This window comes from Lepidochelys kempii, chromosome 10 (assembly GCF_965140285.1).
Source record: "Lepidochelys kempii isolate rLepKem1 chromosome 10, rLepKem1.hap1, whole genome shotgun sequence".
In the NCBI taxonomy this organism is placed as follows: Eukaryota; Metazoa; Chordata; order Testudines; family Cheloniidae; genus Lepidochelys; species Lepidochelys kempii.
In genome coordinates, this window is record NC_136389.1 from 28007958 (window position 1) to 28032767 (window position 24810).

The 24810-nt window shown below is 41.7% G+C and overlaps 1 protein-coding gene across 22 annotated transcripts in view; it reads right to left on the reverse strand.

Moving 5' to 3' along the window:
- The window catches only part of RBFOX1 (RNA binding fox-1 homolog 1), a 2430619-nt gene that overhangs the window by 621378 nt on the left and 1784431 nt on the right, over positions 1-24810 (reverse strand). For all 22 annotated transcript variants that reach the window (XM_073362506.2, XM_073362502.2, XM_073362531.2 and 19 more), the window contains one exon: positions 2578-2619. In XM_073362506.2, coding sequence (XP_073218607.2) covers positions 2578-2619 — 42 coding nt within the window. The remainder of the gene's footprint in view (positions 1-2577; positions 2620-24810) is intronic.

A 24810-nucleotide genomic window follows, 5' to 3' on the forward strand; every position in this document is an offset into this window, starting at 1 on the left:
GCCTGGCACCTGAAGTTAAACTAGTCTCTTTTACCTTTTATGTCATCTCCAGTAGTGAAAGTTTGCCATTTGAATTTCATTGACCATTTACTTTGTTATGTGAATGACAACAGAATTCACCACTTTCTTTCCCAGCCATAGTGACCCTTCAGTACTAACAGTGGTGAAAACCTCTAAGCAAATAAGACTCAGAAAATTAAGAAATCCGATTTGATGAGTAAGAAGCTGTCATTTCTGACCATAAACGTATGATGGCTTCAACACTGTTTTTATTAACTCCACCCACATTTATTCTTTCATTCAATCAAGTCATTCATTCAGTGTTCTTTATGTTGTTACTTTAGACAATGTTGCTTCAAATGTAATTTTAGTAGACATGGAAAATTTCTATTTGCCATGTGGGGACTTTCATAACTTCTTTCAATTCGTGAAGTTCACTTACAGCTTGTGGTAAAGCTCAGTCTGGTTACAAAAAACAAATCCCACTCCCCAAAACACCTCCAATGCACCTGACTGTGAATCAATTTTCAGCACGTGGGATGGAAAAGTAACCACTCATTTTTTCTTAGCTTCTTTTGTGGTATTTTTCATATTCAGTTATGTTTGGATAGAACAATGGCAATACAACATTCTTCATACTGCCTTGCATCAATCTATCATAATAATGCTTGGACATCAGGAATTTAACTTCAGATGCCTGTACTATACTATGAATATAGTATCTTCCAGCCACTTATTTGTTATTGTATTGGTTGGTATATCACTACAAGGGTTAAATTCAGGCAGGAGCTGACTGGTACATAGACATGACAGCACATATCCAGGAAGGCACACAAACACCTCTGATAGCGACCCTCAACCAGAGTGATTACTACATTTTTTTACGTTGATTGGATAGAAAAAAACGATCCTAGTAGTTCTAAAATTGTGATGCAATAATAAAATAATTTGGAAAAAAAATCACATGAAAGAATAGGTATTGCTGGAAAATAAGTGGGAAGAGGCCATTTTACTCAGTAATCAGACAAAACCACACATATGAAGGATTTGTGAGCCTGCCTCCCTTAGATTTTGAGAGTTCCCTGCCCTCTTTCCTCAATTCAGAGAAGGAAGTTTAATAAAAAGAAACAAAAAACTTCCTTTTTGGTTCTCATGGCCCTATTTCTTCCCGAGAAGACTGCCCTCCAGCGATGTACAACTCATATCAATCTTTCAGCTTTGGCAACTGGCTCCATTGAGACATTACAACTCTAATGACAAAACAGAGCATCTTCACACCTCCTAAATCTCCATGTTAACATTAGTGCAGTCACCTTACATCAGCAAGACAAATACCAAGGAAGAAGTATTTTGCCCGTACAAAAATAATTAAAAAGTATTCCTCACAGAATACAACATAGTGAGCAGGATTATCCTAACTGCTTTTTTTCATAATTTTGATGCATTCCAACTGTCTAGTGTGACTGAAAGATCATATTGTTAAAACCAAGTAATAGCTTATAGCAAAAAATTAAACAAAATTTAAAAAGAAACATCCGATTAAGTTCATGAAACACATACTATGAATGGAATATTTGTTTATATTTATACATAATGTTCTGTAAACCTTGTCAGAACTGCTGCTGCTTGGTACCTGTCTTATGGCCACAAAAACAAGGTGGTGGTATTTTCTACTTCTAAAAATTAAAAACAAAACAAAAAAAATTAAAGGAAATAAAAAGAAATATACATCTTCTTACACAGCCAGTACTACAAAATTGCCTCTCAACTCTTATTAATATAGTTTTAGCAAGGAAACACCCAATATAGGGCATGACAAAGCTAGCTTTCCCATTGTTTGGCCATATTCTTAAAAATACTTGCTGTATGTGTATACATTTTAACACCAGCTTGCACAAGTATTAGAACCTATCAATTGTGCATGCACATATTGGTACTGAAAAAGCATCTGCAGATGCATTTGCACAGATAAAGTTCAAATGCAACACAGACTGAAATACGTAAGACAATCTGGCACTTCCATTAAAGGAAAAAAACAAAATAAAGAGGGAGCAACTTGGGTATAGGAACTCCGTTATTTACAGAGCATGCCACAAAACCACAACAAATAATATTCTACAATGCTTTAACTCTTCTGACATTTGCTCTTGATCTTGACATTAATTTTTATCTGAAAACAGGCATAGCACAGACAATGAAAAAAAGAATATCTCAGCATCTCAAACAATCTGGCAAATGGGAAAGGTTTGTGTGACATTTGACCTTTATAAGTACTAGGGCTTCATTTTCTACATTAAAAAAAAGGACCCAGGTGTCAGACAGATTCCCGAAAAAAGTATTAATTGCCAAATCCAAATAAATTATATTTGAAAAATCATCCATACTGTAATGGTACTTCATAATAAGATATACAATATTAACCAACACAATCAATAGTAAATTAGCTGAGATGAATATGTTCCTCTCTGGAACCCAAAAACTGCAGTCCATCTTTCAAGAGAACCTTTTGTTGTGACATGAGAAAGAGTCTGCTTATTGTACAGTAGGGAAGAACATTTTGCATATTGTTGCACTTACCCTTAGTTGTTCTCTTTCACAACTCATCTGTTGTCTCGAAATCTACAATGAGAAAAAAATATACAGATTGAAACATAGCATACCTCTTTTGAAAAGCACAGGCAGGTCTACAAACTTAAAAAGAATAAATACAATAAATTCTGTCTTCAGCATTAATGAAATATTCCAGATAAACAACATAGGATCCAGTCCTTTTGTAATAGCAATTAAGTACACCACACCTTTCTCCTACCTCTCCCGGCCCCCGCATGCACCACCTGGCCTGTGGTTAGGAAAATAATAAGGTAAAATTTATAAGGACGTTTTATTGCATTGTGGATTTGGGGGACATATTTGTGTCAAGAAGAAAGTCTCGTTTTCTCATTTACTGTTCTTTGATTACATAAGGCAAAGTACATAGCTACCACAATACACCACTGTAGTTCTACTGGGTGTAAACAATAACTCACATTCATGCATTGATCCGGACACAGCAGCAAAATGAGGACAGACACATGGATGGATTTTAAATGACAAAGCAACTTCCATTAAACTTAAACACATGGGAGGGGAGCTACCTGCCCATCACCCATACTCTTCTATACAAGGCATTTAAGAGATTACTGTATGGGGGTTACAGGTCTCCTATCATATAACATGTAACTAGTTGAGGTATGCTCTCCTCAGCCTACCCCCCAGGACTCAGCTCTTTCAGAGTTCTAGCACACTTTCGTCCCCCCCATCCTCCAGCAAGGTAAAGAAGGGTGGGGGACCTTGGCCCCCTGAGTGCCACAATGTCTGACCCTATACCATGAACACTGTTCCCTCTAAGCTGTGCGCGTGTGCGTGCGACACACAGATCCTAAACCCCGTGCACACGGCAAAACACCATGGGCACAAAAATTTGCACAGAAGCACAACAATTTGCACAGAAATTTTTTGCACACATGGCCTGTCAAAATTTAAAGGGCTCAGGAGCCATGAGCCCCAGGGCAATCAGCAAAATTCCAGGTCTTTTACCTCTCGGAATTGTTCGTTTTCTCCTTTTAACTGTATTGGAAACCAGCTGCAAGTTGTGACAAATTAACAGCTCAACCAAGTACTCAGTTAGGTACTAGCACATTTCTTCTTAACTTACTGTGGCTTGAAGATGCTGCAAGGAAAGCAAAAAACTCCCTGGGCCTCTGCTAACTGGCCCTATGGCAGCAAAAAATTCCTTCTTGATGCCCAAATGTACAATCAGCTAGACCTGCAGCATCTGCCAGGCTGGATTCCCATTCCCAGTTTTGAGTGAGCAGGGTGGGGTGCTTGAACAGAGCTGAAAAAGGCTCTACTTGGCCCTTGCTCCAGGTTAAATCCTTAAGCAGGAGGATGCTGACTAATCAGCACCCCTTTCCCCACAATTGTTGCCAGAGACTCCAAGTCGGGGGATAAGGGAGGAGCTTCCCGTTGTCCCTCAGCAAGACTCTCTCTCCCTTGCTGCTGGGGCTGTCCCCCTTCATCATCAGCCCCATCAATTCCCTCCTCCACCCCCGCCACATTGAGGCATGTAGGTGACATATCTCACCACAGTACATCTCCAATGACTGTAATTACCTTTCATTACAATTGCACTTGGGGTACACACAAAGTAATGGTACAACACAGACATAACTAGCAACAGGGTGAACTCCAAAGGAAGTGGAGGTAAGCTCCAGTTCAAGGAAGCATCAGAAATTCAGAAGCTTTATTTGAAGGGTATCTGAACTATCCAAACATCTTTGATATACAAAATTTAGATGGATGTTTCACTCGGACAAACTATCTTCAAAAATTCCTGTAGTTCCCTTTTTGAGTCAAGTCAACCACTACAAGAGCAGCCTTACTCTCCTGATATTTTACCATTTCCGCTTTGTCTTAAGTGGACCTGTGAAGTGTAGAAGCATTTTTAAATGTTTGTCCTTAAATTTAAACCAAATAAAATATATTAAAACCTTTTTTAAAAAGTCAGTTGAGTTCAGTGTGAGAGAAGGAGAGACAGGACTTTTCCTGGGTTTAATATAAAAAATGGTTCACACATCCACACTACAACTCCAAGTAGTACATGAGCAAGATAACATTTTCACAGCATACCATACAAATAAAATATTATCATGGGAAGAATTAATCAACAGATTCCTATGATCCCTTCCACATCTGCCAGTGGTGGGAAACTAATCCTAATGGTACTGGAAATGGGTAGAACTGATTCCAATGAATATCCCTCTCCTTTCTGTTCCTCTCCCGTTCCAACAGGCTTCCATGAACCAGCATTAAATTTGAGAGATAGGCCAGTGAGGCATTGGTGAGCGGGCACTCCCTACAAATTTCAGAAATATCAAAGATAAGGTTATTATTGCTGGGTCCCCATTGTGACTCCATGGGAATGTTCAGGCATTGACAGCAAAACTTGTGAGATAACTATGCGACTAGAGGTAAACTGGGTCCACCAGGGCAGAATGGAAAGACTGGGAAGTAGCACTCACCAATTCTATGGGTTTGAAGGATTGTATTGTCTATATCCCTTATTGCCCCCTACACACATTCTGCTAAGGGGAGCATGTAAAAGAAAGTCCACAAGGCTCCTGCCTCCCCCACTTTAGGGTTTTTCTACAGATAGGTGATACAATACGGCATATAGTTATCGAGTTTTGTTTGGTTTTTATGGCATGGGCTAAACCATTTGCCAAGTTTGTAAAGATTAGCTAAGAAAATAATTCAAAACTGTTACAAAATTATCCACTTACTGAATATCATTAACTTTGTAAGCATAATCATTGTAGTTTCCTTTTTCCATAATAACTTGCATGACAAATATAATTCACAAGACACTAAATAAAGAAATGTGCAGTAATACATCTTTATGCTACATTCAGAGGTCCAGAGTACATTTGGACACCACTAAGTCAAGCAGGCACTTACGAGAGGGTAAAGTCTGAAACAATACATATCAACACAGGGTATTTTATTCCCCTGGCTGCTGCTGACAAAAAAACCTTCTTTCAAATAAAAGCAAAAGTATTTATGAAATGCTAAAATCTTTGTCCTACTTAGCAATGGAAAAAGTCCTAATAAATAAAAAGCATAACGTTCCTTACTTATATGAAAGGTACAAACAATAAATCCCCTATGCCAGAAAGAAAATTACACAGCACAAAAAATATCTATGCACATGTTGTTTGTAGTCTCTCTAACATGGCACAAAGAGGAGAAAGGTATTTATCATTGGTCTATCTATAAATTTTCCCCCAAAGAATAAAATTAAGTACAGCTAAAGTGACTATGTCTTGGAAAGTAATTATTCTATTTTTCAAACTTGGTGCTTTTCACACCAGTTATAAATTTAGTTAAAATTATATTAGACTACACTGTAAATATACTTACGCAAGTGCCAAGAGTTTATTTTAGATCTGAATCCACTCTGAGTCTATCTATTAATGTTATTCATAAAATGTAACTAAGTTTCTAAAAAGTTTGGAGTGAATCTGGGGCCTTGAATTTTTTCGTTTGATTTTTATGGTCTTTTTTTGAATAAATTACAATTTTCACTTAACTGATGCCAGGTAAAATGTTTAGTACTCTTGCTTTTAGACAATGGTCCTATACACATTAACACAAGTGGGTAACTTTACCCATGTGTGTAGTCTCACTGAGTCTATCTAAAACTACGGATGTACATAAAGTTATTTCCACATGTAAGCATTTGCAGAATCCATTTCATAAATAGTCTCCATCGTTACAACAGCTAGTTCTTACATAGTGCTATAGATCTCAAAGCACTTCCCAAAGGAGGTTAGTATCATTATAACTATTTTTACGTGGGGGAAACTGAGTCACATGGAGGGTAAATGACTTGCTCAAAGTCACTCACCAGGCCAGTAGCAGAGCCAGGAGTAGAACTAAGATTTCCTGATTCCCAGACCAGTGCTTTGTCCACTACACCACATTGTCTTCCTTTAGAAAATTTGACTACATAGAGGGATAAAGAGTCCACAAAATGTGTACTAATGCCACCTCTGCAACATTTCTGTGGTCACCTCCCTTTGGCCAACCATCACTAATGTCAGTCTTAGATACCCAATATCCAAGTCACATCTCTAGCAAACACCTTTAAAAATAATGTGTTTCTGAGAATTTATATGTTCTCATCAATCAAAAGCAATACAATTTGCATAAACATACATACACAGTAGGTAGTTCAAGGAAAAAGCTTCATGGAGGCATGGAGGAGTTTTCAGGATACTAGTGTGGTGCAATGCTGCTTATTATACTCAGTTGCCCTGCTCACTTGTCCTTTCCCTTGATGCTTTGTCATAACCACCTGTGATCTCTGGTCATATGTTTAGATGGTAAGCTCTTTGGGACAGGGGTTGTATTTTGTTATATGTCTATGTACAGAGCACAATGGAATCCTGATCTCTGATTTGAGGATCCAAGTATTTCTACAATTAAATACTCAATATTAGTATTAATAGTAAGAAGAAAAAAGTAGTCACAATATAATATAGTCAACTCATCATCTGCATAGAGTTCAACAGGAAATAAAGGATTTAGAACACTGGCAATAGTTAATTTATAATTAAAAAAAATAACTTGCTATTACTCGATAGCACAGGAGATCTGGAGTGAGATAATCGTCACTTCCCGGTTGGGAACTGTTGCTCCTCTGCTATCCTTCCACCTGCCTTACATACTCTTCCCTGCGCATACATGCTTCAACACAGCACTGGTCTCTGATGAAATGTGTACATCTATGAGGCATTTATAATCCCCTCTCATTTCAACAGTCACACCAGCTTATTGTGACTGTAAATGATTGTCCAACATTTAGCTAAAATATAGAGATAATTAAAATTTTACACAGTTACTCATTTGGAATCTTATCCAAGATTGTCAAGAGAAGAAAACACAATTCATCTTTACTCCCCACCCTGACACAGTTAGGAAAAGTAGATGAAATATCTAGGTTGTAGCTTTAATAACATAGAATCATAGAATATCAGGGTTGGAAGGGACCTCAGGAGGTCATCTAGTCCAACCCCCTGCTCAAAGCAGGACCAATTCCCAACTAAATCATCCCAGCCAGGGCTTTGTCAAGCCTGACCTTAAAAACTTCTAAGGAAGGAGATTCCACCACCTGCCTAGGTAACGCATTCCAGTGTTTCATCACCCTCCTAGTGAAAAAGCTTTTCCTAATATCCAACCTAAACCTCCCCCACTGCAACTTGAGACCATTACTCCTTGTTCTGTCATCTGCTACCACTGAGAACAGTCTAGATCCATCCTCTTTGGAACCCCCTTTCAGGTAGCTGAAAGCAGCTATCAAATCCCCACTCATTCTTCTCTTTTGCAGACTAAACAATCCTAGTTCCCTCAGCTTCTCCTCATAAGTCATATGTTCCAGGCCCCTAATCATTTTTGTTGCCCTCCGCTGGACGCTTTCCAATTTTTCCACATCCTTCTTGTAGTGTGGGGCCCAAAACTGGATACAGAACTCCAGATGAGGCCTCACCAATGTCGAATAGAGGGGAATGATCACATCCCTCGATCTGCTGGCAATGCTCCTACTTATACATCCCAAAATGCCATTGGCCTTCTTGGCAACAAGGGCACACTGTTGACTCATATCTAGCTTCTTGTCCACTGTAACCCCTAGGCCCTTTTCTGCAGAACTGATTGTCAAGTTCATCATTAAGAACAGTGTGGTGCCCCCTCCCCAAGTGTCTGATGCTGTGGGAAGACACCTTCTCTATGGACTCCATTCTGCCTCTCACCTCACAGCGCCCCGTTCACACAAATATAAAAATGCAACTTTCCATACATTTATCAAGGACATTTGAAGGCAAATTGGGAGGGACTGGGGAGTGAAAACAAAAACAAAATCTAACCCTCAAACTTGTCTGTAAAAGTCTGAAAAAGGAAAATAGTTAACAGTTGCTATTTAAGCGCATAATTCCCTGTTTTAATTAGATGGCGATCATTTAGAGGGCCATCAAGAAGTGACCATTTGAATTAGGGAATTTTAAAACATCTCACTGAAAAACATCAAACATTGTAGACACCACGGCTGGAAAGTGGCATGTAGGAGTGAAATGAAGCATTTATAGATGGTGGAGGAGTAAACTGATGGGTGCAGGGAAGTTTGCAAGATAAAAAATGCACAAATTCACACAGGGGTGTAAGGAGAGCATGATTATGGATTATCTGTCTTCCTTTACAACTCCCACAACCCATCTGACCAGCAAAGTAAACAAAAAAGCAACTTACTTAAAAACAAAACTACTCTAGCCAAAAACATATTTAAAATACATATTGAAGTTTACCTGGGTGACCCTGCAATGTCTTGGTGCCAACTGGCAGACAGTGCAGATGTACATAGCGTTTTTACAGGGGTCCTCTGGGTTAGATGTATGCATATTAAGTTTACCAGTTTGTGGCATGTGTGGTCTCCACTATGCACCCACTGGTCATCTATCACTAGGAAACGTAGGTACGGAAAATGTTTAAGGAATTATGTATCTACGTTGAAAATTATGTTCTTAAGATATGTGAGTTAAGGCAGATCACCAGGTGGTGGTAAACATGCTCTTGTCAGGCAGGTATGAAGAGACACTTCTTTTTCTCTCTGGTTGGTCATTTGTGTCTTATACGCTTCACAGTGGAGGCCTAGCTACAGTCTCAGCCAAATGCTGATCAAGAAATCGACAAGAAAGAGGCACACAGGATAAAATAACCAGCAGGAGGCATCCTGCTTATGAGTAAAGACAATGGGTTTTTTGGGGGGTGATAACTGGGGATATGGGGAACATCCTGGATCTGTTCTACTCAGGAGACAAGCTGACAACATGGCTCGTCTCATGAACAGAAGATCACAGCCAAGGCTGGATGTAATATGCTGGAAGGAATTGGGGTGAGCTTAGCCTGTAATACATGACAGTAACTAGTTCAGTAAGTCTAGGCCAGAGGTGGGCAAACTATGGCCCACAGGATCATCCTGCCTGGCCCTTGAGCTCCTGGCCGGGGAGGCTAGCCCCCTCCCCCTCCCCTGCTGTCACTCCTCCCCCTCAGCCACACTGCCGCATGGGCAGCACTCTGGGTGGTGGGGTTGCGAACTCCTGCTGGGCAGCGCGGTGGTGCAGTTTTCAGTCCTGCCGCTCTGAGCAACATGGTAAGGGGGCGGGGGAGGTTGGATGGAACGGAGGTTCAGGTGGGGGGGGCACAGTCAGGGCACAGGTTGGATAGGCATGGGAGTCCTGGGGGGGGGCTATTGGGGGGGCGAGCGGGGTGGACAGGGGTCAGGGCAGTCAGGGGACAGGGAGCAGGCAGGGTTGGATAGGGGATGGGGTCCCAGGGGGCGGTTAGGGGCAGGGATGTGGATAGGGGTCCGGTCAGTCAGGGGGGGTTGGATAGGCATGGGAGTCCTGGGTGGGGGGTATTGGGGGGGGGAGCGGGGTGGACAGGGGTCAGGGGAGTCAGGGGACAGGGAGCAGGCAGGGTTGGATAGGGGATGGGGTCCCGGGGGGGGTGGTTAGGGGCGGGGGGGTCCCAGGAGGGTGCGGTCAGTGGACAAGGGGCAGGGGGGGTTGGATGGGTCGGGGGTTCTGAGGGGGGCAGTCACGCGGGTGAAGTAGGAGGGGGCGGATAGGGGCAGGGGGCCAGACTGTTTGGGGAGGTACAGGCTTCCCTACCTGGCCCTCCATACAGTTTCGCACCCCAGTGTGGCCCTCAGGGCAAAATGTTTGCCCACCCCTATCTAGGCTCTGGAATGCACGTTATTTTTATTCTATGTGTAACTATTTGTTTCCAGTATTTCTCCTTGCTCTCACTTGAATCTCTAGTTTTGTGAAACGCATTTTTTATTTGTTTCTACTAATAAACTTATCTAAGTGCTCTGCTTTAAGTGGACTGGTGATTGAGGCCTATCTGGTAAGCTGGGGTGTACTGGGAGCAGGGATTTTGTGAATGCCAAGAGCGTCCAGTAGAACAAGGGCTGGGGACAGTCAGAGGGCTTGGAGCATGCCTATCACTAACCTGCAGAGGTACAGTGGAGCCTGCGTAGGCTGAGGGGAGTGCTGGTGTTGCCTCTGAACTCAGGGAGCTGACCCATGGCAGGCATAGACATGGCTTCCTCAGGCTAAGGACAAGTCGTAGTGAGGTGCCTCACAACCCTAGGTACCCCCAGGAAGTGTCACAAACTGGAAAGAGTGTTAAAGTCAGCCTGCTTTACCCACTGATTTCTATTCTGAGTGAATTTCTCCCCCTTCTATCTTCCCTTATAATGCCAGCCTCATTGGAGTTTGGTCAGAAATAGTCCTAGCCATAGGGATGTTGCTGTATTCTGAACTACCTGTCTATACACAGGGCAAGAATAACTAGATGATGTAGTGTGGTATAAAGCTACACTCTCATGCATTTGGGATGTCTCCATTGTCACTACTGTGAAGCACTGAGCGTGCTATGGAGGTCATCCCAAATTAGTGCCAACTGATACCACACCAAACCAACAGGTACTCTGTATATGACACGTGTATTAAGGAAAAATAGATTTTTGAAAAATGGTTAGATATTTTGTAGAAGTACTGGGAGCTAAGTTTTGTATCCCTACACTTATAAAGCCAGATTCTTCAACTACCACAAGTCCAGTTATACCAGAGGGACCCATAAAATCCTTAGCATCATGGGGGCTTTCCGGGACTAGAAACAAGACCTCGGTCCCACTTGAACATAAGAACATAAAAATGGCCATACTGGGACAGACCAAAGGTTCATCCAGCCCAGTATCCTGTCTACCGACAGTGGCCAATGCCAGGTGCCCCAGAGGGAGTGAACCTAACAGGTAATGATCAAGTGATCTCTCTCCTACCATCCATCTCCATCCTCTGACAAACAGAGGCTAGAGACACCATTCCTTACCCATCCTGGCTAATAGCCATTAATTGACTTAACCTCCATGAATTTATCCAATTTTCTTTTAAACCCTGTTATAGTCCTAGCCTTCACAACCTCCTCAGGCAAGGAGTTCCACAGGTTGACTGTGCGCTGAGTGAAGAACAACTTCCTTTTATTTGTTTTAAACCTGCTGCCCATTAATTTCATTTGGTGGCCCCTAGTTCTTATATTATGGGAAAAAGTAAATAACTTCCTTATTCACTTTCTCCATATCACTCATGATTTTATATACCTCTATCATATCCCCCCTTAGTCTCCTCTTTTCCAAGATGAAAAGTCCTAGCCTCTTTAATCTCTCCTCATATGGGACCCATTCCAAACCCCTAATCATTTTAGTTGCCCTTTTCTGAACCTTTTCTAATGCCAGTATATCTTTTTTTAAAATGAGGGGACCACATCTGTACGCAGTATTCAAGATGTGGGCATACCAAGGATTTATATAAGGGCAATAAGATATTCTCCATCTTATTCTCTATCCCTTTTTTAATGATTCCTAACATTCCCGTTTGCTTTTTTGACTGCTGCTGCACACTGCGTGGACGTCTTCAGAGAACTATCCACGATGACTCCAAGATCTTTCTCCTTAAGAATAGAAAAACCTTACCTGGCTTCTGGGTGAAAGTCAATGGGAGGGTGAGCGGGGGGAGGGAGGGGTATTGGGCAAAACTCCTTTAGGCCCCTTTTGAAAATCCCAGCTTTAATGGTTAAACAATTCATTCCCACCAGCCTACATGTGGTATGTACATATAGGTCCTCAGGGACCTTCTGCAATTGGTGGGTTGGGTGTAGTGGGGCACTGCTTTGTCCTGTACACCTCCACCACGCCCCTGGAATGTCCCTTCTCTCCAATTATGCCAGAGGTGGAAGGGGGCAGCTGGTGCAGGAGAGTTCCTTAAGGCTTTACAGACAAAACTTCCCTGGGACAAAATATAGACCATGGATTATTAGGACAGAATTAAAATGGCAAAGTGAAAGAAACAAATAAAATAAACTTGCTTTTATGTAAATAATCATTTTCAGTATTTTTAATAACTAAATTATAAATTATATTAAAAGGATAAGCTTTGGAAATTTGCATCTCCCTGGAAGGCACAAATACTAAAGGTTGCTTTCCATCCACCTAACTGCTACTAAATCTGCTGTCTTTCATTTTTGTCTCATTTGCTAAATGTACTAGCTTAAGAGAAAGACTTTGGCAACCCTAAGCACTTAGTGGAAAAAAACATAAATAATGCACTTGTAATATGTAAACCTGTATAGATAGACCAGTGGCATTGAAAGACATAACATATTTAATTTAAGACCAGGAGACTTGAGAGAGAAACTTTGAGCATGTCCTCCAATCTGGAAATACGTAGTTTCTTAACCCTCTATGACCTTTGTTGTCGCATGTCTCTGGATTGAATGCAGCGAATTTATTTATTTTCCTTCTTCCTTTCTAGATGTCATTTCTAGTTTGTATATAGAAGGTACCTGTTTCTGTATCTCTCATATAAGGGACGACAAAGTACTGTTTATTGTTTAAAGGTGATGTCAGAGGTTTATTTGCCAGCGGAAGTTTTGAATGACTTGAACAGGATTACTTTTCTTGTGCATCAGCTGCTATGCACTGCTTATTCAATAAAGACCCATTAGAAATAGAACTTGACCTTCTGAGGTAAATCTCTAATCAGGACATGCAAATGAGATGTGGGTTGGTGTTGGGATTTTGTGTTTTACTTTTTAATAACAAACTGCAGAACATGGTAGAGTTGAGTTATTTTATATTTATTTAGGCAGCCATCCTCTACAGCAGGTTCTCAAACTGTGGGTCGTGACTCCTCAGGGGGTCAGAAGGTTATTACAGGGGAGGGGGTCATAAGCCATCAGCATCCACCCTCAAACCCCGCTTCGCCTCCAGCATGTATAATAATGTTAAATGTAAAAAAAAGTGTTTTTAACTTATAAGGGGGAGGTCACACTCAGAGACTTGCTGTGTGAAAGGGGTCATCAATACAAAAGTTTGAGAACCACTGCTCTACAGGGATTTGCAAGCACAGACTCCATGCTTGAGACCCATATAAGTTCTGTGATAAGGTGCTCAGGGGAAGGATGGCCTAGTGGTTAATGAACCCAACTTCCAGCCCCTTGCCTCTCCTATCAGTGACTGTTTGGACAATAGGAGCCATACCTCAAACTGAAGGGACATATAGGTAGGAAGTAGCCCAGGGCAGTGGATTTGGACTCGCAGCAGTGAGGACCGAGCACTGCCTGATCCTGACCCTGAACTGTGAATCTCCTACCGTACCTTGACCTAGGCTATTAAGGAGGTGAGATATTGGGACTTGGGCCCTCCCTCTCCACCAAGTCCGACCCCAGGACCCTGTAAGAAGCAACACCTGCAGGGTCGTCCCTGCAGCGAATCCCAATCCACTGCCCTGGGCTAATTCCTACATGTCTCTGCAGTATGGGGCTTAGCTAGGGTGACCACTCATCAAGAATTGGGCGGGACAGCCCCAAAATGCAGAGTTCAAGTTGTGGTCCCTGGCTGAATGACTCTGGGACAGCATTTGTCCCAGATTCCCTGCAGCACTGCTGCACACCTGCCTAAGGCTCGGGGCGGCCAGCCTCTTCCCAGCGGGGGTAAGGACTAAAGTAGGCTGTGTCGTCCACCCCTCACCACAAGGCCCCACTACCTCTCCCCCACAGAGAGCTGGGAATTAGTAATAGCTGCCTGGGTGCCCAGGCTGCTGTGGGGAGCCCTGGACCCTCCACTACCCTGAGGAGAGAGGGGTGGACGACAGACTGGGGGCTGATCTCAGGCCCTCAGCACCCCACCCAATGCAGAATATACTGTGTAGTATGAAGGCTACACTAACAAGAGTTTCCAGGGTTAGGCTCTATGACCTTAGGTTTACTGAGATCACCGTTCTCATTCTTTTTTCAGAATGTGGGCAAAGGAAGGATGCTTTCTTAAAGGAGAAAAAGCTAGTTCACTTTTTATTACCTATATTTTAAATCACTGCTTACATGATTTAGATGTAAATGTAACTGATCACAGTTACAACAGTTTTACACTGGTCTAACTTCATTCGCTTCAAAGGAGCAATTCCTGGTTTAAGTGAAATCAGAATTAAATTCCGAGTTTAAGTGAAATCAGAATTAGGTCCACAATATATCTTCAGTGTCTTACTCAGTACATGGGCTTTCTCCACCAGATACTTACTAGCCACCACAAAAAGCCAATCAAAGTATAGAATACCGAGTGAAAATAGTGCAAGTTATATTTTACTGGATACTGTAAAACAGTTCATACTATTTCACAATACTTGCATAATATAGCTATCATTTTCCTGACAGTGCCAGTCCTCTTCCTTTAACCATCAAATGCTTACCACTCTGCATAAAAAATGCTGAGTGGATCAAAGAAATACACAGTACACTGCCATCTGCTGTATTTTATGGAGAAGTATTCATCTCCCTGACTACCACGACGTTTCTAACCCCAAATTTACATCTTACCACATTAGCCATATTTTCAAAATTATCTCAGCTGAGATCAAAAGAGATAAAGTGTTGCAATAGAAACATGTTGAAGCAAAACAAAAATGTGATTAATAATACAGGGTGTGTGGGATAATTTAAATTTGATCAATGTCGTGCAAAAAACCAAACCAAAACAAAGCCTGTCCCAAGAGCTCAAAAGCTAAACCAAGTTCAGTGAAACAGCAGAGGAGACATCAAAATACAGGGAATGCCATATAGGCAATCACATTTAAATCGGAATATCTCCCAAAATAGATAGGGATATAGGAGGCTTTTAATGGTGGGGGAGGGTGTAATACATTAACTGGGATATATTTCCATGAAGTAAAAGGATGACATAAAGAAGGTGCAAAGATGGGCATTTACAAATATTCACCATAAATGGAACCTGGCAATAAATACACCATGTGGTCACAGATGCCTCAGTTATAGAAAATAAACATGGCACATGTATTTTGTACATGGCAGGAGATTGGAAGATTATGTATAGCTGGAATATAATCAATGGACAAATTATCCATCAGACCCAGCAATTCTTTTGATTTTTAAACAGAGGCTTTCAGGACTTTCAGATGTCCTGATAAGAAAAGAATATGGCTGTATAGCCAATTACACATTATACCAAGAATACTCCCTCTTCACGTGGAAATCTGGACTCCCCTCCATGGTTTCCCTTTCATCTGTACATAGCAATAAAGTTTTGCCACATGTGTAATTGCTGGAACTCCATACATGCCTTATCTGAAGTGAGCCTAATGAGATCACTTGGTGCCAAGAACTTATGGACCTCTGATGACTGCCAGGTCTCCGCTGGGAAGAAGTGTATATATGTGCACACTCCCACCCATGTCAGGGTAGAATTCTGCCTGAAGCAGGTAAAACTTTGGGTTTATTTTGGCTAGGTGTGCCCCTACAAAGAAACTCATTTTCAACTTGATAAATGGGGTTTTATAAAGACTATTAACTGTATTATGGCAGTACTTACAGGCCAGGACCCCATTTATTCACACACTCCTGCTTCTGCTATAGGTCTGTAGTTTTGGCTAAATATTTTATATTTGCTGATGCACTTCTGTGAATATGTTTTGGGCAAAAATGGTTCAAGACCCATACACTGCATTTAACATATTAAGATACTCAAATCTTGCATCATTGGTGCACCTATTTCTATGGGAGGAAATGGGCACCTGAGATAGAAAACTCAGACTGAGCATGTCCAGTGACCGAATAATACAAGTGCTACAGACCTCCTAGTAATGTTGTAAATGCAAATGGGGAACCCTCTCTTCTCCCATAAGAGCTAATCTAAGGATTCACATCAGCTGTCTCCTGCACTATGCAATCATTTTACAGCACTTAGCAGAATACTCCAAAACAGCATACAGGTCCCTTACAGGAAAATCTTACCAGGCTTTACAATGCTAAATGCAAAAGAAATGTATTGAAACGTTCGCAAGTCACAGTCTACTAAAGCTGTGATGTTTACCCATACTAAATTGCTCATTAAATGCCAAATTCACTAGTTCCTGCAACTGAAGTACTTTTAATTTTGCCCGAACTCTGGTTCAGTTGAGATACAATCTTCTTTGTGAGATCACCCATTGACACCAGATGAACAGGTTTCAGCGTAGCAGCCCTGTTAGTCTGTATCCGCAAAAAGAAAAGGAGGACTTGTGGCACCTTAGAGACTAACAAATTTGTTTGAGCATAAGCTTTTGTGAGCTACAGCTCACTTCATTGGATCCATTTTTTGGGGCGGGGAGGTGTTTTGTTTTTCTCTTGCAACTCTAGATGGTCGTTCAAATAGTTTCAATCATATTCATTTTACATATATTTAAGGTATTACAGATAGGAGAAATTGGGTTACCCATGTTTATAGGTACAGTATGTATTTTAATTAGGCTTTGAAATAATGAACTGGTGCTTTAATACTGAAAACAGAAAAAAAAATTCTTTGCAACAAACCTAGAGGTCCTTTTGCAAGTTTGTATCAAAGAAAAAAAATACAGGTAACATTCTAGAAGAACTTGTGTGGTAAAACCTTGAAATTAAATTCTGCGAATGTGCTATGGAACAATCCCAAGAGAAACCTTATCTATACTTAATATTCAAATAAATACTCTTTTCCTGCATATAACAATAGCTATATCACATTTTATTTAATTTACTTGTACAATCCAGTAAGTATCATAAGGAATAATCAGAAAGCAAAGTCACTGTGCTAACAAGAATAAATAGACACTACAGCAGACATAATGGGAAATGTTGTGATATAAAGGCAATAGTGGGAAAAGATCTAAAGTATGTTTTAACTTAGTATTCAAACATTATCAGAAGTTGACTGGCTTACTGCATGCATTACACATTATAGTTTCTGGCATCAGTAATTATTTTCCTTGACCATAAACATTATTATTCAAATATATTCCTACATATATGTTCCAGGGAGGTTTTTGGAAAAAGATGTGTCTCCTTACTTAAAATCTCTAGCTGTTGAAATTGACACAACTAACTGAATAAGGAAGGATTGCTCATGTGAGGTTAAAGATTAAGCCAATAATTATTCATAAGTATCAGATATACCCAGCAGCCTTATAACCAAATCCTGAGGGCATGCCTCAGTTACTACTGACCCCTAACTCAAAAAAAACAAAACAATCCAAAAAAAAAAAAACAACAACAAAAAAAACCAGTCACTTCAAGGACTTCCATGGAGAAGTCTGACTTAAATACGACTGAAGTACTACTCATTTCCAAAACAAAATCTTAGAAACTCAGATGAGAGAAAAACAATGACACAACTTTGCAAGACTAATTCTAGATGGATGACCAAGAGAAAAGCCCCAATACCTCTAAGCATAAGACATATTAACCAGGTGATAATATCACACACACACACACAGCATGTGGTTACAAAAGCAGAGCATAATTCACAGTTTCCATCTGGATACTGAGAAACATAGGAACAGAGTTGAGGCATACTATGCATGAAAATTACCATTGCTACCAGAGTACAGAATCCAATAGATACAAGGATCAAAATGCGAAAGAATGGCTGAAAGATTCCTGATGGTCTTTGGTGCAATGCTGGTGTAAATCTATTTGAATTAAATAGGAATGATTACTACTTAGAGAACTACTATATTTAGAAATAACTGAAGAACAAATAAACAATTTCCCCCCCCAAACATATTGAGTAACAAGGCAACAAACACATTGTAAATCACCGTTTGCTCACCATGGCTTTCCCGATGAGTTTAAGAGAAGATAATGTTCCACAATTCATGATTTCTTCCTTTTGATTTCTTTTTGGTTTAACAGTTCAAGCATCATAAGACCTGACCTCCTCAATCAAATGGATTAACAGAAAAATTGCTACAAAAAACTACAACTATGATTTACCAAAAAAATGAGCCCAGACAACAGCATAACCCCCTACCCCATGCACCGACCCTCCAAACATGCACACAAATCAAAATATTCACCTTGCTAGATTCCAGGGATTCATAGTGTATCAAACAGTTAACTCCATTGCAATTGGGGAGAGAATGTTAGATTTTGAAGAGCAGATATCACCCACACTAATGACTTACATCATAGCCACCAGGAGGAAGAAAGGGCATCTAAACAAAACCAAGCAGGGCACTAGCAATGTGTTTCTTGAAGATATCCAGAATACTATTGACAGTGCTCATGTATTGACAGAAGTAACGTAAGTCCATCCAGTCACTAACAGTAAGGCACATCAGGAACAACAAAACTCAGTCTCCCAGTGGCAGAACCACCTCAATAGATGAAGAGGCCACTCCAGACTAACCTGTTTTGAGGACAAGATGTGACTATATGATCAGAAGGCTACTGGGACTCAGAGACTGCACTTTTGTCAGTAACTGCTGTAGGACGAAGAATTGCACTCAAATACACAATTTTCTTCTTACTCAAAATAGAAGGGATTTTCGGTGATTAATAAAAATAACTATTTATAATTATCTTAGGTGAATGGAAAACAAGCACACTCTATTTTCAAAACATTAAAAGAAAATTAAACAGTATAGCTACTATTAGAGCTAGTAAATTATTTCTAGCAAATTTATCTGGCAAACTTATGTAATTTTTTCTGCTTCTAGAATTATTCATAATCATATGAGGGAAAGGAGGAGTTAACTAATTGTACAAATAGAACATTCTGCCTTATTAGGCGTGAAATTCACTGTATAATAGAGTATAATAGAGGCACGTTTTTTTTAATCAATAAGTCCCACAGAGAGGAATGCTATAGAGTCTATTTCTAGGGCTGTCTCTGCTTTCATGGGATGCAACTGACCAGTGTTCTCCATTAGGATTCACATCATATCACTTTTATGCTAATCATATGATCAGGCAAGGAACCTGAGTAAGATGAAATTGTGAGCGGATTTTAACAAGTCACAGGCCAAAAGCATCTCAAGGTAAACTTTTTACAAAAAGTGATTTGAACCTAGATAATGATATTCAGCAAAACTATGGGTTGTTCAACCAACCTGAACACTTGGCTTTTAGATCCAAGAATGATCATCTCACAAAGCTGATCCTGGCACAGTAGATAGAAGGCCTTTTTTGACTTTTGTTTTATAATGTGCATCTTACATACAGAGGGCAAAATTCTGCTCTCCATAAAGCCTATGTAATTCTGGAACAACTCTACTGAAATCAATGGAGTTACTTTAGATTTAGGCACAGAGGAAAATACAGGAATTATTCACAAAAAGAAAAGGAGTACTTGTGGCACCTTAGCGACTAACACATTTATATCAGCATAAGCTTTCGTGAGCTACAGCTCACTTCATCAGATGCATTCCTGTATTTTCCATGAAAGCTTATGCTCATATAAATTTGTTAGTCTCTAAGGTGCCACAAGTCCTCCTTTTCTTTTTGCAGATACAGACTAACACAGCTGCTACTCTGAAACCAGGAACTATTCAGGCAACCTGTTCAAAGGAGATTGCTGCTTTTGTACTTAGGCCTTTGGTTCTATGCACAGTCCCCAAGAGGTGGGGGCAAGATGGTGTGAAGCCTTCTTCAGTTCCTACTGTAAGGTCAACACATAGCAGCGGTTTGCCCCAGTTTTCAAGAAGGTTTATTCTCCGTAGCAGAAGCAAGTGTGTAATACATTTATGGGAACTTTTACTCAACTACCTAATTATTGTCTGCATTATTAAAAAGAGGAGCTATGGATTATGAACTCATGGTAGATTATTTTTTAATGTTCACAAAACAGAAAAATAATTGGTAAAGTTGCTTTGTGAATCAAGCTCCATTGCACTGTAATATACGCCACATAAGGAAATAGCATTATGTCAACAGAACATTGTTGTGAGTGACAGCATGTCTTTAAAAATATTGGACAAAGTTTAACCCTAGGGTAACTCCATTTATGATAATGAAGGTACACCACAGCTACAGTTGGTGCGGTGTGTCCAAGTGTGTTAGTGACCAGAATATGGTGAAAACTACAGTCCTATAAAGTTACAGTATTTACATTTAATTTAGGGTAGAATGTGCCTAACCCTGAGTGAGGAGTAATTGCTCTGCTCCACAAGTGTCCCTGGAAAAGAATCATTATTTGGACAGCTAAAATTTCTCTGTTGCTCTTCTCTTACACCAAAGGGAAATAAGTTTCTATAGTCCTTGAAAGAGTGCAGCTTACTTCTGTACTGTCCCTGGCCATCAAGTGAAGAGAACGAGGAGTGAGATCAAGGCTCCAATCACTCCACATCACAGCAAATACCCAGAAAACAAGGGTCTGTGCTCTTTACCATAGCAGCATCCAATAGCTGTGTTGACCAAGCAACAGAGTGGGGTGATGCCATAATTACTCCCTTGCTAAACCAAGTAGGGCAAAGACAAAATCTAGCTCTTAAAAAACAAAAACAAAACCAACACTAGCTGCTTTTACGTGCTTTTAAAGTGTATTATGAAGAATGTTCAAGTACAATTAGTAATACATTCTTAATGGTGATACTACAATGTGGCACAATGAAACAGCTGATATTTCCCAGGTATTGCTAAAGATTCTCTAAAGAAACCTTGTTGCATAAAATAACTTTAGAGATGGTCACATACTAAGGTCTATTAGGATATATATTCTTTCCATGCCACAAAGTTGGAGGTTTACCTTGAGTAGGGTGAACGCTACTCAGTAATGTCAGGAGCATCTGGCACAGTTAACCATTTTCGTTTACCTTTTTAATGAAGAATAGCACTAGAACCCTTAATATCTCTTACCTAACCATAGAGAAGTAAAATAAAATGTATATTCATTTTATGTCACCAGCTTCAGTGAGGTTTCACCCAACCTCCAGCATACATTATAATATTAAGTTAGCATCTTGGGCTTTAATCAGGATGGGAGTCCCATTCAGCTAGATACTGTACAAGTCACAGAACAGAAGACAGTCCCACTGGCTATTCCAGGATCTTGGGCTTCATTCATGGTCTCCTACTTGGTCATTGTGATACCTCCTTGCAGTTCACACTCTCCTGGATAGGGAAGAGTCATCCGAATCCCCAAAATAAATCACAGGTCTCCCTGGATCACGACCAGCAAGCAGCCTTAATGCTTTCATCTGATTGTGAATCCAGCTCTCATAGCTTTAGGTTGTGTCGTACTGCATGGTTGTGTTTTAACTTCAATTTCTATGGCATCTAAAGGGTATATCTACATGATGAAATTAGGTCGAATTCATAGAAGTCAATTTTTTAGAAAGCGATTTTATACAGTCGATTGTGTGTGTACCCACACTAATGCACTAAGCGCATTAAGTCAGCAGAGTGCATCCACAGTACCGAGGCTAGTGTCGAGTTTTGGAGCATTGCACTGTGGGTAGCTATCCCACAGTTCCTGCAGTCTCCACCACCCATTGGAATTCTGGGTTAAGCTCCCAATGCCTGATGGGGCAAAAACATTGTCACAGGTGGTTTTGGGTACATGCTGTCAATTGCCCCTCCCTCCGTGAAAGCAATGGCAGGCAATCGTTTTGCGCCTTTTTTTCCATGTGGGCGCAATACTACTTTCAGCAGATGGTGCAGTAGGACTGCTCACTGTCATTGTGATCCACTGCTTCTGCTGCCACTCTGCTCTCCTGATGCTATGAATCCACCTCGCAGGTCCGCTATATGACCGTTGTCATCCACCGCTTCCACTGGCACTCTGCTCTCCTGGTGGTCTCGCAGGGCCGCTTCTGCTGCAGCTCTGCTCGGCTGCTCTTGTCTCACCATACCATGTTGTGTCCTGGCAGCAGACGGTGCAATAGGTCTGCAAAACTGGTCATCCAACCACTGCTTCCCCTGCAACTCTGCTCTCCTGCAGACACCATACCACGCCAAGCCCGCTCAGATCAGCATGGCAGTTATGAGCATTGTAAACACCTCACACAGTATCATGCAGTATATGCAGAACCAGAACCTGCAAAAGCAGGAGAGGAGGCGATGGCAGCGTGGTGATGAGACTGATGAGGACATAGACACACTTCTCTCAAAGCACAGGCCCTGGCAATTTGGCCATCTTGGTGGCAATGAGGCAGGTTCATGCCATGGAATGCTGATTCTGGGCCCGGAAAACAAGCACAGACTGGTGGGACCGCATAGTCTTGTAGGTCTGGGATGATTCCCAGTGGCTGCGAAACATTTGCATGTGTAAGGGCACTTTCGTGGAACTTTGTGACTTGCTTTCCCGTGCTCTGAAGCGCAAGAATACCAAGAGGAGAGCAGCCCTCACAGTTCACAAGCGAGTGGCCCTCTGGAAGCTTGCAATGCCAGACAGCTATCGGTCAGTCAGGAATCAATTTGGAGTGGGCAAATCCACTGTGGGGGCTGCTGTGATCCAAGTAGCCAACACAATCACTGAGCTGCTGCTATCAAGGATAGTGACTCTGGGAAATGTGCAGGTCATAGTGGATGGCTTTGCTGCAATGGGATTCCCTAACTGTGGTGGGGCAATAGACGGAACCCATATCTCTATCTTGTGACCGGACCACCAAGGCAGCCAGTACATAAACTGCAAGGGGTACTTTTCAATGATGCTGCAAGCACTGGTGGATCACAAGGGACGTTTCACCAACATCAACGTGGGATGGCCAGGAAAGGTACATGACCCTCGCATCTTCAGGAACTCTTGTTTGTATGAACAGCTGCAGCAAGGAACTTACTTTCCAGACCAGAAAATAACTATTGGGGATGTTGCAATGCCTATAGTTATCCTTGGGGACCCAGCCTAGCCCTTAATGCCCTAGCTCATGAAGCCATACACAGGCACCCTGGACAGTAGTCAGGAGCAGTTCAACTATAGGCTGAGCAACTGCAGAATGGTGGTAAAATGTGCATTTGGACGTTTAAAAGCACACTGGCACAGTTTACTGACTCAAACCTCAGCGAAACCAATATTCTCATTGTTATTACTGCTTGCTGTGTGCTCCACAGTATCTGTGAGAGTAAGGGGGAGACATTTATGGCAGGGTGGGAGGTTGAGGCAAATCGCCTGGCTGCTGATTACGCACAGCCAGACACCAGGGTGGTTAGAAGAGCACAGCAGGGCGTGCTGCGCATCAGAGAAGCTTTAAAAACCAGTTTCATGGCTGACCAGACTACGGTGTGAAATTTCTGTTTGTTTCTCCTTGATGAAAACCCGCCCCCTTGGTTCACTCTACTTCCCTGTAAGCCAAACGCCCTCCCCTCCCCCGTTCGATCACCGCTTGCAGAGGCAATAAAGTCATTGTTGTTTCAAATTCATGCATTCTTTATTAGTTCATCACACAAATAGGGGGATAACTGCCAACGTAGCCCAGGAGGGGTTGGGGAGGAGGGAAGCACCAGGTGGGGTATGGGAGGAGGGAAGCACAAGGCCACACTGCACTTCAAAACTTATTGAATGCCAGCCTTCTGTTGCTTGGGCAGTCCTCTGGGGTGGAGTGGTTGGGTGCCCGGAGAGCCCCCTCCCACTGCGTTCTTGGGCATCTGGGTGAGGAGGGCTATGGAACTTGGGGAGGAGGGTGGTCGGTTACTCTGCAGTGACGGTCTGTGCCTTTCCTGCACCTCAACCATACGCCGGAGCATATCAGTTTGATCCTCCAGTAGCCTCAGCATTGCCCCCACCCTGCGTCCTCTCATCATGCTGCCACCACCTGTCCTAGCATTCATTTGTGCTTTCCTGGACTCTGCCATTGTTTGCCTCCATGCATTCTGCTGGGCTCTTTCAGTTTGAGTGGACTGCATGAGCTCAGAGAACATTTCATCACGAGTGTGTTTTTTTCGCTTTCTTATCTGCGCTAGCCTCTGGGACAGAGATGCTAGTGGCAGCGTTGAAACATTTGCAGCTGCAGGAGGAAAAAAAGGGAGAGTAAAATTGAAAAAGACACATTGGCCATTTAAAAGGAGGGGCTGATGTTTACGGGTTAACATGCAGCACAAACCCAGCTAAACCCCCCCACATACCCAATTCTCTGGGATGATCGCTTCACCCCTCTCCACACTGCGTGGCTAACAGCAGAGATGATTTCTTCTCAGCCACAGGCACACAGCCCATCAGGAATGGCCACCTCCGAATGTCCCCTTAATAAAATTCCCCTATTTCAACCAGGTGACCATGAATGATATCACTCTCCTGAGGGTAACACAGAGAGATAAAGAATGGCTGTTGCTTGAATGCCAGCAAACACCGGGACCACACGCTGCCATGCTTTCTTATGCAATGATTCCAGACTATGTGCTACTGGCATGCTGTGGGTA